At 39.7% G+C, this 15,756-nt stretch overlaps 1 protein-coding gene across 1 annotated transcript; it reads left to right on the top strand.

The window, feature by feature from the left end:
* Positions 1-3,460: 3,460 nt before the first annotated feature.
* On the top strand, positions 3,461-13,251 carry TM4SF1 (transmembrane 4 L six family member 1). Its single transcript, XM_073674641.1, has 5 exons — positions 3,461-3,784; positions 10,901-10,990; positions 11,074-11,216; positions 11,970-12,156; positions 12,861-13,251. Exons 1-5 carry the CDS (start codon positions 3,608-3,610, stop codon positions 12,873-12,875), a joined length of 612 nt encoding a protein of 203 aa, XP_073530742.1. The 5' UTR covers positions 3,461-3,607; the 3' UTR covers positions 12,876-13,251.
* The last annotated feature ends 2,505 nt before the right edge of the window (positions 13,252-15,756 follow it).

Here is a 15,756-nt window from a genome sequence, read left to right on the forward strand (position 1 = left end):
AGAACTTAAACACATGCTAAAAGGGAAGAAAGAAATGTATATCAAATGGAAAGAGGGAGGCATACACTGTGTGCAGAATTATTAGGCAAATGAGTATTTTTATCTCATGATACTTTTTATACATGTTGTCCTACTCCAAGCTGCATAGGCTTGAGAGCCAACTACCAATTAAGTAAATCTGGTGATGTGCATCTCTGTGATGAGGAGGGGTGTTGACTAATGACATCAACACCATATATAAGGTGTGCTTAATTATTAAGCAACTTCCTTTCCTTTGGCAAAATGGGTCAGAAGAGAGATTTGACGGGCTCTGAAAAGTCCAAAATTGTGAGATGTCTTGCAGAGGGATGCAGCAGTCTTGAAATTTCCAAACTTTTGAAGCGTGATCACCAAACAATCAAGCGTTTCATGGCAAATAGCCAACAGGGTCGCAAGAAGCGTGTTGGTCAAAAAAGGCGCAAAATAACTGCCCATGAATTGAGGAAAATCAAGCGTGAAGCTGCCAAGATGCCATTTGCCACCAGTTTTGCCATATTTCAGAGCTGCAACGTTACTGGAGTATACAAAAGCACAAGGTGTGTGATACTCAGGGACATGGCCAAGGTAAGGAAGGCTGAAAAATGACCACCTTTGAACAAGAAACATAAGATAAAACATCAAGAATGGGCCAAGAAATATCTTAAGACTAATTTTTCAAAGGTTTTATGGACTGATGAAATGAGAGTGACTCTTGATGGGCCAGATGGATGGGCCAGAGGCTGGATCAGTAAAGGGCAGAGAGCTCCACTCCGATTCAGACGCCAGCAAGGTGGAGGTGGGGTACTGGTAGAGGCTGGTATCATCAAAGCTGAACTTGTGGGACCTTTTCGGGTTGAAGATGGAGTGAAGCTCAACTCCCAGACCTACTGCCAGTTTCTGGAAGACAACTTCTTCAAGCAGTGGTACAGGAAGAAGTCAGTATCGTTCAAGAAAAACATGATTTTCATGCAGGACAATGCTCCATCACATGCGTCCAACTACTCCACAGCGTGCCTGGCCAGTAAAGGTCTAAAAGAAGAAAAAATAATGACATGGCCCCCTTGTTCACCTGATCTGAACCCCATAAAGAACCTGTGGTCCATCATAAAATATGAGATCTACAGGGAGGGAAAACAGTACACCTCTCGGAACAGTGTCTGGGAGGCTGTGTTGGCTGCTGCACGCAATGTTGATCGAAAACAGATCAAGCAACTGACAGAATCCATGGATGGAAGGCTGTTGAGTGTCATCATAAAGAAAGGTGGCTATATTGATCACTAATTTTTTTGTTTTTGCATGTCAGAAATGTTTATTTCTAAATTTTGTGCACTGATATTGGTTTACCTGGTGAAAATAAACAAGTGAGATGGGATTATATTTGGTTTTTGTTAAGTTGCCTAATAATTCTGCACAGTAATAGTTACCTGCACAAACAGATATCCTCCTAAGCTAGCCAAATCTAAAAAAAAAACACTCCAATTTCCAAAAATATTAAGCTTGGATATTTGAGTCTTTTGGGTTGATTGAGAACATAGTTGTTGATCAATAATAAAAATAATCCTCTAAAATACAACTTGCCTAATAATTCTGCACACAGTGTATCTAAAAATGAATATACTGCTGTCTGCAGAACCTGTAGGGCACATATCAGAATAGCTAAAGCTGATAATGAATTAAGGCTTGCAAGAGATGTCAAAAGCAATAAGAAAGGATTTTGGGGTTATGTCAAAAGTAAAAGAAAATTCAAAGAAGCTATAGGATTTTTGCAGGATGAAAATGGTAAAGTGGTAAAAAATAATGCTGAGAAGACTGAACTTTTAAATTCCTATTTTGCTTTTGTGTTCTCTAAGAAAGTAAATGTAACATCAACTGATCTTCACTGTACTATTGAAGGAATAGAAGAATCCACACTATTTATAAACAGAGAGATAGTGAGGGAACACTTAGCTAACATAAATGAATTCAAGTCTCCAGGTCCAGATTAATTACATCCTAGGGTACTGAAGGCGATATCAGAGGAAATTATTGAACCACTCTCCATCATCTTTGACAATTCTTGAAGAACAGGAGAAGTCCCAGACGACTGGAGAAGAGCGTATGTTGTCCCCATCTTCAAAAAGGAGAAGAAGGTGGACCCAGGGAACTATAGGCCTGTGACCCTTACTTCTATACCAGAAAAGATCTTTGAACAAATTATCAAAGAACATGTGTGCAAGTACCTTTATGAGAATGAAGTGATTAACCAGAGCCAGCATGGGTTTGTAACTAATAAGTCATGTCAGACTAACTTAATTTCTTTCTATAACAGAATCACTGACTGGGCGGATCAGGGAAATGCAGTAGATATAGTATATCTTGACTTCAGCAAAGCATTTGAGAAAGTATCATACCAGTCTTATTAAAAAAAAACGGCTAACCATGGAATGGACAAGGTAACGGTTAGGTGGATTCATAACTGGCTTAGTGATCGGACCTAAAGAGTAGTAATAAATGGTTGCACATCCAGTTGGAAGAATGTCTCAAGTGGGGCAAAAAAGTCGAACACAATTCTGGGTTGCATCAAAAAAAGCATACAGTCTACATCACGTGAAGTAATTATCCCCCTCTACTCCTCTTTGGTCAGACCTCATCTGGAATACTGTGTCCACTTCTGGGCACCACATATTTAAAAAAGACATAAAGAAACTGGAGCAAGTTCAGAGAATAGCGACCAAAATGGTGACCGGTCTGCACACAATGTCCTATGAGGAACGGTTAGAGGATTTGGGAATGTTTAGCTTGCAAAATAGAAGACTGAGAGGAGACTTAATAGCTGTCTACAAGTATCTCAAGGGCTGCCACACTGTAGAGGGATGATCCTTATTCTCATTTGCACAAGAAAAGACTAGAAACAATGAGATGAAACTGAATTGGAGAATATTCAGATTAAATATTAGAAAAAACTTTCTGACAGTGAGGGTGATGAGTGAGTGGAACAGGCTGCCACAAGAGGTGGTGATTTCTTCAATGGAAATCCTCAAACTGAGGCTGGACAGCATCTGTCTGAGATGGTTTAGTGAATCCTGCATTGAGCAAGGGGTGGGACATGATGACCCTGGAGGTCCCCTCCAACTCTAACATTCTATGATTCTATAAAATTGCTTATGAGCAGATAAATCATAGATATGTCTCCCAGGGATATGAAAACTGTCTCATACTTTATCTAAACACATACATATTCAATGTGGCTGACAACAGGTAATGGAAACAAAAGCTTAGAGCCTGTAATCTTTAAATAAATGACAGAGAACATTAGTAAGTCTGCAAACACGCATCACGAGAATGAATCTCATAGAAAACTACTGTGACGTCACCGTTTTGGCTTTAATAGGTTATACCAAGTTGTAATACAAATAACTTTATCTTGCCCCACCTTTCTTTTGTTTGTAGGTTTCCAAAAAAAAAATCGACATACTTGTAATGATAGGTCTCACTGTGGTGAGTAACACTGGGTAGTCCTGGGTATTTAAGAGCTTGAACAACAGGTGCACATTCTATTTATTCAGAACTGCAGAGGTTATAGCAGATCCGGACCTAAGGAACAGCAAAGATGTGCTTTGGGAAATGTGCAAAGTGCATTGGCTATTTTCTTCTCATTCTAGCAGTATTTTCCATTGTTGCTAACATCTTGTTATACTTCCCAAATGGAGAAACGAAGTACGCCCGAGAAAATCACCTGTCCAGATACGTATGGTTTTTTGAAGGTATCGCAGGAGCTGGACTTCTTGTAAGTATATCTTTTTTTACATTAGCACTACAAAAGATGAAAAAAAAATGATTTTACTCGTGTTTATTTCGAGTTGCAAAAAATTTTGGTACAATCTTATAGGTTCTTATGAAGACGCAACAATTTTATTAGGTTATATTTTAGGGTAGTTTCCCACACAGGATTGTTTGGGGAAAAAAAACAGTTTTTGTAACAGTTTTTAGATGCAGTTTTCTGAACCAAACCTGGAAGTGCATTCCAAAGTGATGCAAATATAGGAAGGTCATATACCGTACTTCTTTATGGATTCATTTCTAGCTTTGACTTGTTCGGTGCTTTCCCCCTAAAATGCTCTCTTTGACACAACGATAGCTACTAAAAAAGAACAGGAGAGAAATCCAGTATATGGACATATTTTATAAGTTACAGTTTTTGGTACAACACACCAATTGTAGTATAGTAACTCTAAGGTTATGTTCACATTGTGTTTTTTTACGACAGTAAAAAATGTCCAGTTTTCAAACGTAAACCACTTAAGGAATCGTTCTTTATTTTTCTGGCTTTTTCTCTGCATTTTTTTGTTTCTGGTTATTTTTCAGCGTTTTTTTTTCTGCCCACATTTTTTTACTTTTTTTGGCTTTTTTTATTGCAATTTTTCTGATGTTTTATTAAATACATTAAGCAATTAATAAAATGCTTGCATTTTTATGGTAGAAATGCTAAAAACAAAATGCTCAAAAATTTGCCCAAGCAACTTTCAGGCGTTTTTTAGCCTTCCCATTGCTGAATATACATATGTACAGCAAGTTGTTTTTGCATAAAAATGAATAGGACAATTCTTCTGAGTATTTTGTTACCGCATTTTATGTAGTATTTTGGAGCAGAGTTACTCAAAAAAGCTGGAATAAGATGCAGTATGAACATACCCCAAGATTGAATTTCTGCAACAAAATTTGTGGGTGGTGATAGAATTCACCCTAATTCAGTTGGATAATTTAAAATGTGTGTAGACTAAATTAATTCTTTTAATTATGTAGTAATTTATTCATAATCTAAGACTAGAATTATAGATACACAGACGACACCTCTAACTGTACAAAGGACTATGCGGTGCCCATAATATTGTATGGAGGACTATGCGGTGCCCATAATACTGTATGGAGGACTATGCTGTGCCCATAATACTGTATGGAGGACTATGCGGTGCCCATAATACTGTATGGAGGACTATGGGGTGCCCATAATACTGTAAGGAGGACTATGGGGTGCCTATTATACTGTATGGAGGACTATGCGGTGCCCATTATACTGTAAGGAGGACTATGTGGGGCCCATTATACTGTATGGAGGACTATGCGGTGCCCATTATACTGTAAGGAGGACTATGTGGGGCCCATTATACTGTAAGGAGGACTATGGGGTGCCTATTATACTGTATGGAGGACTATGTGGGGCCCATCATACTGTATGGAGGACTATGTGGGGCCCATTATACTGTATGGAGGACTATGTATGGGCCCATTATTCTGTATGGAGGACTATGTAAGGGCCCATTATTCTGTATGGAGGACTAGGTGGGGCCCATTATTCTGTATGGAGGACTAGGTGGGGCCCATTATTCTGTATGGAGGACTATGTAAGGGCCCATTATTCTGTATGAAGGACTATGTAAGGGCCCATTATTCTGTATGGAGGACTATGTAAGGGCCCATTATTCTGTATGGAGGACTATGTAAGGGCCCATTATTCTGTAAGGAGGACTATGTAAGGGCCCATTATTCTGTATGGGGGACCATGTGAGGCCCATTATTCTGTATGGAGGACTATGTGGGGCCCATTATTCTGTATGGAGGATTATGTGGGGCCCATTATTCTGTATACTAGCCCGAGACTTTTGTTCAAGTTTTTAATTTTGCACCTTTGTGTGTTTTAGTTTCACATCCCTGCCCTAGAGGGTAGGTGGTCAGTAGATACCCGACGCGTATCGCCACCCCACATGTGACATCCTCGGTAGCCCTACCACGGTTCATGGATGATCTGTCTCTGCAGCTTACCTTGAGGTAAAGCCTAGCATGTCTTTACACCTGTGAGTAATGCCATTCCTAGAGAAGATCAGAAGTGAGAAAAACCATACAGTGATTGTAGAATAGTTTGTCTCCTACCTATAAGCAGAATTTAGGCTGTCAAATATAATATCCTGTATTCTGATGGCAGATTTGGAATCTGCAGGGAGGGTTCCCTCGCGCTACCTTGAGCAATATTGTACAATGGTTCAGCTAACTGTAAACTTTTAAGCAGGTACATGTGACTCCTGTTTTTCCAGTGACTCTGCCCTCCTCTGACATGTCTGTGCACGTTGGTCAGATTACTAAGACCGTTCTCCAAATACAACCTTTATTTATTCATTCCTCACTAACAACAGTAACAATAACCTTCCTAAGGGCGCAGCACTATGAAGAAACCTGCAATTTACTGCAAACAATCCTACTATTCAGAGCTGTGTGTCTTTGTGTCATGGAATAAGCGTCTGCTGAGATCATGAGTGTCTCTGTCCTTTATCAGTACGACTGCAGTAATAGCTGGCTCTGCTTTATCCCGGAGAGAAGAAAACACTTTGAATGGCCGCTCTAGGATTCTGGCATGTGTGGCGCTAAAAACTGATCCACTCACGGATGACATAATGGATGACTATCTGTTATGATCCATTTTTATTAGACTTCAATGTAAAAAAAAAGGATAGATCCAGTTGCTATCCACTTCTTTGGCCGCATAAAAAAACTTTGCAGACTGCTACAGATTGCAGCTGAAAAGGGGATATTTTCTGACACCTCTGTTCCCAATCAAATGAATGGATCCTGTACTGGAGCATTATAGTTCCAATTTTATTATTTCAAAATGGGTCCAATAATGAAAATAACAATTAAGACATGTGAACAGAGCCTTAGGGAGCTCCACTGTCTCTTTGTATCAGTGCAGATTGATTCACTTTTCAGGCTGTGGTAGTTTGTACTGCACCGAATCCAAATGTCATGGGTGTATCAGAGGTGACAGACAGTCGCCCTGCAGTTGGTTGCAGGAAATCTCTACGTTTGGCATTACAGACATCTTCTTAGATGAGAGGCTGTATCTAGGACCTAGCAGCTACCTCCCTCTGGTAATTAGTTCCCTGGCCTGGGTGTATATATACCTGGTGTGTCTGAGAGGGAGGTGCCAGCTATATTCATTTCTACTTGTGAAGGCTTAGCAAGAGCAGTACTTCGTCCTCTCTGGAGCTTGAGGTCGAGTTCGCATTTGTCTGGAGTCGTCTAAAGCTAAGCATTCTCCCCCTGTTTGTCTGCCCTTGTTGTCTATAGAGTTTAGTGGAGATCGACTAGTGCTCATCTCCTCCTATCCCTAGCCTTAGCCATACGCCAGGGAAAGACAGGGCGAGGCACGCATGCGGCGATTGCTGAAGAGGCAATATAGGGACAGTAGTTGACACTAGACCAGACTAGGAGATCTCCACTTCCCCCTTTCCCTAATGTTTGGGCTCCCTTTCCCTCTTCCCTCTGTGTTGCACTAAGTCTTTCCCACACCTTGCGTGACACCAATGCACAACCCTCATTTCACTGAAAAGTATCAGGGAGCAGTAGAGGGGTCTAATAGTGTGGCTGCCTCCTCATTATGGCAAAGCACTTTTCCACCATGGCAGTGGCTCTGTGCCTGAGTCTAAGATGTGATATACATTTAAAAAAATATATATATCAATGTGGGCAAAATTTCACATTTTACATACGGAAGTAGTGGTATGACTGTGAAGCCATATGTCCCCCCAATAAAAAATGATACATTTTTTCTTGCAGAGATCTGATGTGCCAGTCATGAGAAATCTAGAGTAGAAGCCATATGCAAAATAGGCTGGAAGTGGGCTGAGGGTGTGTCTATGAACTGCTTTGCATTTTCCATGTCCATTAACACACCTCCAGTGCACTCCAAGATTGACTTGCATATTGCTTCTACGCTAGATTTCTCACGAGTGGCAAAAATGATCTTTTTATAGAGATCCAAGGTATTAGTGGACAACCACCTTAACAGCCATACACCTACCTCCATAAGTTCACATTAACATAGTGGGTTCAATATGTGAAAAGTTCCAGAGGACCAGATCTCTAGATGAAGATACAATTGGAGCAGAACTTCCTAAGTCATAAAGGACAGTCATGATTTATAGAAGAAGTTAGTTCAAGCACAAATTATTCTTGAGCCTAGCTATTCCGTAAAAGAAGTCACTTGATTTTTGGCAGAATATAAAATGATGAAGGCAATTTAACCCTACAATGCGTATTGGGGGCCTTTTAGGCCCCGGTGCTTACTTTTTTGCTATTATCTGCAAAATTACTTTAGTTAGAATTTTGAAACTCTAGGTATTCCTCAAGTATGTCATTGTTGGTAATATCCAGTTGTTCATATAATTTTTTTGATAGGCACTTTGGTGTAACAATGCTTTTTTGGGGAAAATCACATCTCTACGGAACGAGGGCCTTTTAGGCCCCTGCTATTTTTATCATGTACTCAGCAGTGTTTGTGTCTCACGTTACTTTATTTGTAGTCAGGGTTGCTAGTGGAGGGGACAGGGGGCGGATCATGCCATGTGAGGATGTCATGTGATTTTGGGAGGGAGTGATAAGGCCTAGAAGGAAGACTTATCGCTTCTGCAAAAAATAAGTCCTGGAAAAATATCTCAAAAGAGGAATTTTATGCATATAATGGACTTTTACTGCTGGCAGGGAGTCAAAAATTGTATGATGTTCCAATCAGAGAATATTTCTGTACCCACTTTCTGATCCACACTATAAAGCGACAATGGCAGTGGACAGATATGAGGAAATTAGAAGAAACATTCGATTTAATGATAAGCGAACTCGTGCAATGAGGTTCCAAACAGACAAATTAGCCCCTATCAGTTATATCTGGAACATATTTATCAAAAATTGCACCAAACTTTACAATCCTAGTACTAATGTTACAGTAGATGAGCAACTTGTACCCTTCAGAGGACGTTGCAAGTTCATACAATACATGCCCAGTAAACCAGACAAGTATGGAATAAAAATCTTCTGGATGTGTGATTCTGCAAATTATTATGGCATAAATGGGCTTATCTACTGTCGCAAAGAAGTTGATGCACCAGTACAGAAAGATCTAGGGTCTGAGATTGTGAAAACACTTGATGTACCAATATACAATTCAGGTAGAAACATTACCATGGACAGTTATTTTACCAATGTTGCACTGGGCACTTTTCTGCTTGAAAAAGCTGTTACACTTGTTGGTACTATGAAGCCAAACCAACGAGAAATTCCTCAAGCAATGAAACACAATCCACAGCGATCACTTTATGAGAGTGTCTTTGGTTTCGACAACAAAGCAACACTGGTATCTTACAAAGCGAAGGAGAAATCCGTTATATTACTCAGTACCATGCATTATGATTGCAGTATTGACAGCAATAACAGGAAATTGAAACCAGAAATCATCTGTATTACAATAAAACTAAAGGAGGTGTAGACAAAATGGATGGAATGGTGGGAGAATATTCTTGCAAGAGGCAAGCAAGACGCTGGCCTGTAGTAATTTTTTCAAATATGATTGATGTAGCAGCCCTGATTCATTCATTATTTATACAGAAACTCATCCCGATTTCCATGCAAGGAGGAAAGACAGGAGACGCCTATTCTTGAAGGACCTTTGCCATGAACTTGTAATGCCTCACATGATGGAGCGAAGCAACATGAAATGCTTGCCAATGCAAACTAAAGAAGCAATGAAACGGTGTGGCGTACAGTTTCAGGATATTCCAGGGCCAGGAGAAAAAAAACAAAAGCGTTGTTTAATTTGTCCAAGAAATTTAGAGAGGAAAGCTGAGCAATATTGTACCACTTGTGGGGAAAATGTCTGTAAAGAACATTCTTCAGAAAAGATAACATGTGAAAATTGTTTGGATGACCAATAAAATTTAAAAGAAAAAGTTAGAAAAGCAATGTAGCTGCAGCTAGTTTACTCTAGATTTATATACCTTTGTGTGTTTTTCATATCTTTGTTTGAAATTTGGGGAAAAAAATGTTTTTTGGTGTTTTCTGCAAAAAAATTATAATTAAAATGTTGTGCATTATTCATATCTTATTTTGCAATTTTGAAATAAACTTGTAAAAGTTATTTATGTGAGTTTCTCCATAAAAGGCCCCCCGTTACGTAAAGGTGTAGATTTGTGACGTCACGCATGCTAGGGTTAAAAATCTCATGAAAACTCAGCCATGATGCACTGTACACAGTGTTTGGCTGGTGAGCCTTGGCCTACCGGAGAAAACAAATCAATCCACTTTAATTGTATCATCAGGAAATCTGTCAGCAGGTTTTTGGTATTTAATCTGAGAGCAGCGTGATGTAGTGGCTGAGACACTGATTCTAGGGATGTGCCACTTATTAGGCTGTGTTCTGTAGTTTCATTCTGTGTTTTAGCAGCAGGAGATTATCACTAGAGGACTTGGTGTCGAGTGCAGGCCAGTCCGGCTAATCTGTGTGTCCCCGCCCCCACCAATGATTGGCAGCTTGCTGACAATGTACACACGAAGCTGCCAATCAGTGGTGAGGGCGGGGATATACAGGGCTCAGCTTTTGTAGCACTGCTAAATATACAGCAGAGAAAACAGGGATTCTTTCAAAACGACATCAAGCAGCTCAGTAAGTGATACATCACTGGAATCGGGATCTCTGCCCCTACATCATGTAACTGTAACTTATAAAAATGAAGCCAATCAGCAAGTAATGGTCTCCGAATCGCTTTTAAACCAGATCGCTTTATCTTTTAGAGTCTATTATATTGTCAGAATACAGGCTTAGTGGAGGATACCCTGGTGGCTAATACAACCCTGATAACTACAAAGAACTGAAACAGTTGTCATACTAGATTTATGTACCAACACCTTCAGGAATGTTTTGGAGAGTGCTGGGCACCTCACATGGGGAAAACGCAGTCACTGGCATATAGGACAGATAATCAAATTAGTTATCTCCTGCTGTTCAAAAATATAAAAACCTTCTTTTTGTCATCTGCTTGTCATGTAGATCAAATATTAACTTGCTATTTTTTTTTTGTAGATGCTGATTCCAGCATTTGTGTTCATCGGACTAGAAGAAGAAGACTGCTGTGGATGTTGTGGCAATAGGACCTGTGGGCGAAGCTGTGCAGTAAGCTGCTTTATATAGAAAATGTCACGTATTTCCAATCAGGAGAGGGCAGATACGACACTAATATTTCTTCTTTATTACAGATGCTGGGGTCTGTAGTGGCTGCGTTACTTGGAGTTGCTGGTGCTGGTTATTGTGTCATCATTTCAGCATTGGGCTTAACAGAAGGACCGTTGTGTCTTAGAAATGGCGAGTGGGTCTATCCATTTGCGGGCTCTAATGCAACGTATGTATCTTTTTAGACTGAATAATAAATAATCAGAACTATGCTTGATCCCTCCGATATCTGCCAGCGGGGACGGTTTGAAAAAGTCTGCCAATCCCATCTAAATTTTCGATCTCCATTCTATGGCCAGTCGTGAGGCCATAGATGATCCAACTATTCTGCACTCATCATTCACTTGACGAAACGTCAAATTTTATGGTTCCAATTTAACTCTCATGTGCCTTACCCAGTACTAAAATATATACCTTTAAGTCCTCAAATTGTTGATTTGATGGTAAAAACTGAGTAGATAAGGAGTATGTGCATGCAATGTCTCTTTTAGCATTGAGTTTTTCCAAAGGAAACCTCTTTGGGAAATGTTAACTTTTTTTTCCTGAAGCAACTTCTTTAGTATTTCTTTTTGGGGTGTTTTTTCACATTTTTGGCAGTAAGTTTTTTGAGCAATTTGGTGTCTTCAAAGTGGAAAACACCTGAAGAATGGACACCTTCTTCTTTTAACCTCTTGGATTCTTTCACAACCTGAAGTGGTTAAAAGACCCTTGAAAGCCTGAACATATGACTAGCAAGTCGTTTTTACATAGAAATGTATAGGTTCGTTCTTTTGAGTGTTTCATGAGCGCTGTTTTTGGAGCGGAATCTGTCTGAAAAAAAAAAACAGTGTTTACATATCCTAATATTGAGTTTTGAATGATATAAATATATTTTAAAGTATAATTATTTTATATTTTTTACAACTTGGTGTCTGTCTTACAGCTATTTGGCTGACCATTCAACTTGGTCCCAGTGTACAGAACCAGCAAATGTTGTTGTATGGAACGTTACCCTCTTCTCCATCCTTTTGGGTCTCTCTGGAATTGAAGTCATTTTATGTGTAATTCAGATCATCAATGGTTTGATTGGAGGAATATGTGGAGCTTGTTGCTGTCAGCAAAAGTCACAGGTAGTGAGAATTGTCCATAAACGTTGGTGATCACTGTCATTGTGTCCAGAATATCATTTTCTGTTTGTATACATTCCCTGTTGGAAAAGCTTCTGTGAATATATTAAATTATGTATGTATTTAGGTTTATTTTAAATTTTTGTATTTACAGAGGTTGTCTCCTTAAAATAGACAGCAGGATTTAGCAAGAATGGCTGAGACCATTCACCGAACAAAATCAAATTATACTTTACACTGGAAAACTGTCAGCAATTATATAAGATTATTTATGCCATTTCATAGCTGGTATTGATTTCATTTTCTGGCTCGTGAAAAGCCTAAATTTTTAAGAAATGTGCTCCTCCGAAAAACATTTAGTGCCGCTTACTCCAGTGAGCGTTTTGTACGGGATTGAAGTCTGACACGTCCAAGGTCACTAAGGTTAATAAACACACGTCCATCACATTCACCTTTCTCAGGTCAATCATTGATAAATTATTTATTATCCTGAATATCAGGAAAGACATTTTCAGATTCCAAATGGAGTCCTACATTTTAAGCCACATTCACACCTTCAGCATTTGGTCAGTTTTTTACCTCCACATTTATAAACCATTTTCTCATTATTTGCTGTAGATACCAGATAAAATGTCTTTTCTTGTCTTTGTATTAGAGGATTCGTGACTACTGCTCTAAACTATGTGCTTTTTTTGTTCTTTTTCTAGCAATATGCTTGCTGATGAAATTTTCTGGACTACGAGGACATGAAGACCTTTTTTTGCTATATAACTTGTATATGTACTTGTACAGAACTATGTATTTAATATATTTGCTTATTGGATGTGCAATAATGTAACTTTTTATACTGAGATTGTTGAAACTGACTGAAAATAAAGTAAAGGCAGATACAGTGTCTGGGATGGCATTATTAAAGAAAGACTATACAATCCCATGGTAACACTTTATGATGCTGAAACTTCAAGAGTAGCTCCATTTTCAGTTGTTCATGAATTCATAGTTGAAATATAAGGGTTAATATTTGTGCCTTTTTGTCTTTTTATTACGCACTTTTCCTTACTGTAATTTCATTATGAACAAATAAACAACCAAACAGAACATGCTGATGTGCTACTTGTGGAACTGTATGTGCCAGCTGCGTACTGCCAACATTTCCCCCATGTGAGGGTGAACGCAACTCCTCAGGAAGATGAGAGATATATAGGTAGATAGAGAGATGGGGATATATATATATATATATATGTATATATATATATACAGTGCCTACAAGTAGTATTCAACCCCCTGCAGATTTAGCTGGTTTGATAAGATGCAAATAAGTTAGAGCCTTCAAACTGCAAACGAGAGTAGGTTTTATGAACAGAAGCATAAATCTTACAAACCAAAAAGTTATGTTGCTCAGTTGAATTTTATTAATTTTTAAACATAAAAGTGTGGGTCAATTATTATTCAACCCCTATGTTTAATATTTTGTGGAATAACCCTTGTTTGCAATTACAGCTAATAATCATCTTTTATAAGACTTGATCAGGCCGGCACAGGTCTGTGGAGTTATCTTGGCCCACTCCTCCATGCAGATCTTCTCCAAGTTATCTAGGTTCTTTGGGTGTCTCATGTGGACTTTATTCTTAAGCTCCTTCCACAAGTTTTCAATTGGGTTAAGGTCAGGAGACTGACTAGGCCACTCCAACACCTTGACTTTTTCCCTCTTGAACCAGGCCTTGGTTTTCTTGGCTGTGTGCTTTGGGTCGTTGTCTTGTTGGAAGATGAAATTACGACCCATCTTAAGATCCTTGATGGAGGAGCGGAGGTTCTTGGCCAAAATCTCCAGGTAGGCCGTGCTATCCATCTTCCCATGGATGCGGACCAGATGGCCAGGCCCCTTGGCAGAGAAACAGCCCCACAGCATGATGCTGCCACCACCATGCTTGACTGTAGGGATGGTATTCTTGGGGTCGTATGCAGTGCCATCCAGTCTCCAAACGTCACGTGTGTGGTTGGCACCAAAGATCTCGATCTTGGTCTCATCAGACCATAGAACCTTGAACCAGTCTGTCTCAGAGTCCTTCAAGTGATCATGAGCAAACTGTAGACGAGCCTTGACATGACGCTTTGAAAGTAAAGGTACCTTACGGGCTCGTCTGGAACGGAGACCATTGCGGTGGAGTACGTTACTTATGGTATTGACTGAAACCAATGTCCCCACTGCCATGAGATCTTCCCGGAGCTCCTTCCTTGTTGTCCTTGGGTTAGCCTTGACTCTTCGGACAAGCCTGGCCTCGGCACGGGAGGACACTTTCAAAGGCTGTCCAGGCCGTGGAAGGCTAACAGTAGTTCCATAAGCCTTCCACTTACGGATGATGCTCCCAACAGTGGAGACAGGTAGGCCCAACTCCTTGGAAAGGGTTTTGTACCCCTTGCCAGCCTTGTGACCCTCCACGATCTTGTCTCTGATGGCCTTGGAATGCTCCTTTGTCTTTCCCATGTTGACCATGTCTGAGTGCTGTTCACAAGTTTGGGGAGGGTCTTAAATAGTCAGAAAAGGCTGGCAAAAGAGATCTTTAATCCACACATGTGAAGCTCATTATTCTTGGTGCCTGAACTACTTCTTAATACTTTAGGGGGACCAAACAGAATTCTTGTGGTTTGAGGGGTTGAATAATAAATGACACTCTGAATTAACTTTTAACGTTTTAAAAAACAAAAACAAAAAAAAACAAAAACAAAATTTGCTGCAGTGCATTTCCCACTTCCAGGCTGATCTACAGTACAAATGTCACAATGCCAAGTTAATTCCGCATGTGTCAACCAGCTAAATCTGCAGGGGGTTGAATACTACTTGTAGGCACTGTACATACAGTAGAGACCAAAAGTTTGGACACACCTTCTCATTTAAAGATTTTTCTATATTTTCATGACTATGAAAATTGTACATTCACACTGAAGGCATCAAAACTATGAATTAACACATGTGGAATTATATACTTAACAAAAAAGTGTGAAACAACTGAAAATATGTCTTATATTCTAGGTTCTTCAAAGTAGCCACCTTTTGCTTTGATGACTGCTTTGCACACTCTTGGCATTCTCTTGATGAGCTTCAAGAGGTAGTCACCGGAAATGGTTTTCACTTCACAGGTGTGCCCTGTCAGGTTTAATAAGTGGGATTTCTTGCCTTATAAATGGGGTTGGGACCATCAGTTGTGTTGTGCAGAAGTCTGGTGGATACACAGCTGATAGTCCTACCGAATAGACTGTTAGAATTTGTATTATGGCAAGAAAAAGGCAGCTAAGTAAAGAAAAACGAGTGGCCATCATTACTTTATGAAATGAAGGTCAGTCAGTGCGAAAAATTGGGCAAACTTTGAAAGTGTCCCCAAGTGCAGTTGCAAAAACCATCAAGCGCTGCAAAGAAACTGGCTCACATGAGGACCGCCCCAGGAAAGGAAGACCAAGAGTCACCTCTGCTTCTGAGGATAAGTTTATCCGAGTCACCAGCCTCAGAAATCGCAGGTTAACAGCAGCTCAGATTAGAGACCAGGTCAATGCCACACAGAGTTCGAGCAGCAGACACATCTCTTCAACAACTGTTAAGAGGAGACT

The sequence above is a fragment of the Phyllobates terribilis genome, unplaced genomic scaffold, assembly GCF_046119375.1.
Source record: "Phyllobates terribilis strain yellow unplaced genomic scaffold, ASM4611937v1 Scaffold_3__8_contigs__length_932513732, whole genome shotgun sequence".
NCBI classification, from domain to species: domain Eukaryota; kingdom Metazoa; phylum Chordata; class Amphibia; order Anura; family Dendrobatidae; genus Phyllobates; species Phyllobates terribilis.

Bases quoted from the DNA above. Each gene is read 5' to 3' on its own strand.
- TM4SF1 (XM_073674641.1), top strand. From the start codon at position 3,608: ATGTGCTTTGGGAAATGTGCAAAGTGCATTGGCTATTTTCTTCTCATT. The intron at 3,785-10,900 runs GTAAGTATATCT...TTTTTTTTGTAG, and splicing joins TCGCAGGAGCTGGACTTCTT to ATGCTGATTCCAGCATTTGT. The intron at 10,991-11,073 runs GTAAGCTGCTTT...TCTTTATTACAG, and splicing joins CCTGTGGGCGAAGCTGTGCA to ATGCTGGGGTCTGTAGTGGC.